The sequence below is a fragment of the Octopus sinensis genome, unplaced genomic scaffold (genome assembly GCF_006345805.1).
Source record: "Octopus sinensis unplaced genomic scaffold, ASM634580v1 Contig15786, whole genome shotgun sequence".
Taxonomy (NCBI): domain Eukaryota; kingdom Metazoa; phylum Mollusca; class Cephalopoda; order Octopoda; family Octopodidae; genus Octopus; species Octopus sinensis.
Window position 1 is genome coordinate 25,392 of NW_021833914.1, and position 3,848 is coordinate 29,239.

Genomic DNA, 3,848 nt, shown 5'->3' on the forward strand with positions numbered 1-3,848 from the left:
TCTGAAGCAAGTAACCTGGCTGCCTTCGGAATCCTAACGGGGATGTACCTACACCGTCGCAAAGGGGACAGATATCGCAGGAAATCCCCTGCATCAGAGACGGGAAGGACAAAGGGAGGTGGAAACCATCCAGGAACTACGCACGAAAAGAAATTCCACGTCTGGAGGGGAAATGGCTGCTTCCTCTTAAGACCAATACAAGAAAGATGGAAAAAATTCCCACAGGTCGAGCAATTAATTCTACGTTTCTGTCTGTTCGATTTCTTGCTAGAAAGGCATGTGGGATTATCTACTTTTTCCATGAATAGATTAGAATAAAATACAATAGGATACACAGAAAATAAGACAATACAATGAGATACACAGAAAATAAGGCAGTACAATGAAAAACAACAATGAATGTGACAAAATTACAAATGGGAAGAAATTACACCACAATATTTAGTTTGTACTCTAATTAAATAAATAATCCAGTAAATGGCACTTTAAAGCTCTCAAGTCACTATAGAAATCTATACGCTTATTTAATTGTTATTTTTTTCATATTTGCCTTCTAAATACCGCCAAAATACGTTGTTTAGTATCTTAAGCTCTTTTTTAAGCCCCCAAGCTAAGATTTTGAGCTTCTTAAGAAACGAATTTAATAAAGATTGTTTTTTTCAATAAAGACAGTAATTAAAATTCAAAATAGTCACTTTTGGAAATTGACAGAATACCCGCCTCCTTTATCTTTATCAAATTTAAAGTTATCTGTCGACAGTCCAAATGGTTTTAAAACCATATTCCCTAATTCTTTTAATTTAGCTAACAAAATTAATACACCAACCCAACCCATTGCCTCTGTTTTTAATTTCTCGTTCCTGGTTTCAATCAGAGGGGGCAATTCAAAATTTCCTTTGAGAGCGACTTGGTTTTTTGGGTCGAGTTCCAACACTTTTTTGTAGTCTTTTAAAGCATCTTCCAATTTTTCGGTTTTTTCATAAAGTTTTGCCCTCAGAAGATAAGCTTTGATATAATTTGGATCAAATTCCAAGGCATTGGTACATTTTTCGATGGCTTCTGAGTCTTGGGACTAAATATTTATTTTTTGTTTAATAACAAGATATTTTAACGAGATTGCTGTGTTGTGGTATAAATTGGCTTTAATGTCAGGAAAATATTCCGAAGGACACAACTTCAAAGTTTCTGAATATTTATTTATGGCTTGAATGTATTTTTGGTTTTGGAAAAATTCATTTCCGATGCTTTTTTCTTTGAGAATATCATTTTTTAGTTTCTAGAATGTTGTTCATAATTTTACATCTAATTCCTCTGGTGATAATTCTACATTAATTTCTTCATTTATTTCCTCTAAATTAGAAGTCTCGTCAGCATCAAAAAATTCAGAAATTTCATTTTCAGAATCCATCAGTCAAAATCAAGTGCACAACAAAAACTAAATTATTAAATTATATAATTTATATTTCAAATTTATTGTGAACCTAATTTTATAATTAGATTCATGTGGAGGGTAAGAGATAATTCTTTCAGCTTCGACATGGATATAACTTAAGTCCCAAAAAGTTAATGTTATGAAATAGTCGACTTTGGTATTGCTTACATGTTAGTTAGGCTTTGAGAGGAATTTCTGTTTTTGATTATTTTGTTGAGCTGGCATTGGAAATGGGGCAGTTGAGACAATTATTATTATTTAGGCCAAACAAAATCACCGTCTTAACCATTAACTAACACGTTCAGGTGATTCCGACACTTCTCAACAGTCGAGGCATCTTTTCACAATGTTCCGACCGTGACCCCACACACTTTCTGTATGTACGGTGAATGGTTTGTGGTCCATTTCCACGATCCCCCCATTTGCCTCTACGAGGTGAATAGAGTGACTGCTGACTTTTCGGAACATGCATGTAGTCTGTTTTCATATAGCCATCCATATAAGTCGTCCAGTATTCTTTGTAGTCTTTCCTTCGCGTATTCGACATTTACATCCCTAGATGCGACAACTATGTCATCGGCATAGGAGAGTAGTATGTCATTATTTTCCATAGGAACCGGGAGATCATTCAGAAACAAGTTGAAGAGGGTCGGGGATAAAGGAGAACCCTGGGGTGATTTTGAACTCTCGTTCCCGACGCACACTTTCCCACGACGTTCGCTCAAAAAATTCGGCAGTTGAGACAATGAAAATTGTATAAATGTTTTATCGTCCCTCAAAAAGTCAAATCACCTTTAAAATATTTATTCCCCCGATGACCTTATTTTAAATTGTTCCGACTGAGAGTTTAACCCAGATCCACCTTAATGCACACCTTTGGAATGTCGCTTGTTTAGAAAGTTTGTTGTTTCTGTAAATACAAATATTAATTTTATTTGTTTTTAAGATTTTCTTGTTGGTTGAAATACTCATTTTAAAGTATTCCTATAATTTTATTTAAAATGTCCGTTCGGATAAACATTTTATATAATTAGTAATATATCACTCAAATTATCAATCTGAAAATAAAAAATGAATTTAAAGACGTTCTTAAACTCTAATTTATTAATCATCTATTCTGGCCTATGCAGACTTGGTTCGGGTTGATCGTCTTTTTCTTTGCAATCAGAGTCGATACTTTGAGAGTTCGAAAAGAGTACTTTCATATGAATTTTATTTTTTAAATGACTTTCTACGTGTCTTATAAGTAAATTGTGAATTTTTTAAATAATTTTGTAAATTTGTAATAAGAAATTGTAGGAAAAGTATTTTAAAAATTAAAAAATGTGTTTATACGACGACAAACGGAAAGATCTTTTAAAATTATTTTTTGACTTGCAAAATAACACAAAATATTTTATCAAATAAAATTGAAGCATTTAAAATGATATTTGTGGAATGAAGAATACCGCCAATGTTTTTTGAAGTCTGTATTTTTCATTGATTTCCTCAAACTAATAGATTCAACTTTGGATATACTATCAATATAAAATACGTCATAAAAATACTTTTCATTTATAAAATGATTGATTTTAAAGCCATTTAAGTTGTTTTGAATATTTTTATCTCTCAAAAATAACTTCAGAATCTACTAAACTTTCAAAAAATGTTTACCTTTTCCACCTTCTTTGAATATTGTTTATATTTTGTTTTGAATTCAATCAAAACTTGTATTCCCCGAAACTTAATAAAAAATCTATAAATATTGAAACTTTAAAAACACAATTCAGGCTCATAATTTTTCGACCGTTTCAGAATAAAGTAGAAAAGATTTAATGAAAGGTGAACAATTTTTTCATTTTTGCCAAACTTTTCAAATTTTGTTATTTTATCCATTAAACTTGTAACGTGCCTGAGTCCATGAAAACCTGCATATCGTTTTGAAATTAATGGTGACCAAGAATACTTCCGATAACTGGATCCTGAGACAAAATACTTAGGAGAGAGAGTATATCCAGCATCATTTCTGGAGAATCTAGACTCAATAAATTAAGAATAGCAAATAATCCATCATTTTCTTTCATCTTCTCTTTGAATTGAGAGGAAAACTAAGAAATGCTAATGAATGCTTACTTTTGGATCTCCCACAATGAGATTAGTAAATATTCCGATTATATATTCTACATATAGTGGCTCAGAGCTTTTAATAAGAACATAAATAAAGGTTTCTTGCACATTATTCAGCCAATACATTGCAAATCTGGTCACATTATTACTTTGCTACAACGAATTATCTGGGTAGTTTCTTCTTTTCTTCTTAGCCATTTGTTTAAAGACTATAATTATAAATTACTAAATTAAACAAAATAAGCCTTTCTGTTTGTCTGGAAGATATTTTACTTTCATAAAAATAGACATAAGTCTCAAAATTTCATAA

At 31.5% G+C, this 3,848-nt stretch overlaps 1 protein-coding gene across 1 annotated transcript; it reads right to left on the bottom strand.

The window, feature by feature from the left end:
- Positions 1–691: 691 nt before the first annotated feature.
- Positions 692–1,408, bottom strand: LOC118761621 (tetratricopeptide repeat protein 1-like). Its single transcript, XM_036499698.1, has 2 exons — positions 1,301–1,408; positions 692–1,072 (listed from the first exon to the last, which is right to left on the bottom strand). The coding sequence occupies exons 1-2, from the start codon at positions 1,406–1,408 to the stop codon at positions 692–694; spliced, it is 489 nt and encodes a 162-aa protein (XP_036355591.1).
- Positions 1,409–3,848: the final 2,440 nt, after the last annotated feature.

Bases quoted from the DNA above. Each gene is read 5' to 3' on its own strand.
- LOC118761621 (XM_036499698.1), bottom strand. From the start codon at position 1,408: ATGGATTCTGAAAATGAAATTTCTGAATTTTTTGATGCTGACGAGACT. The intron at 1,073-1,300 runs GTAAAATTATGA...ATAAATATTTAG, and splicing joins TATCACCAGAGGAATTAGAT to TCCCAAGACTCAGAAGCCAT.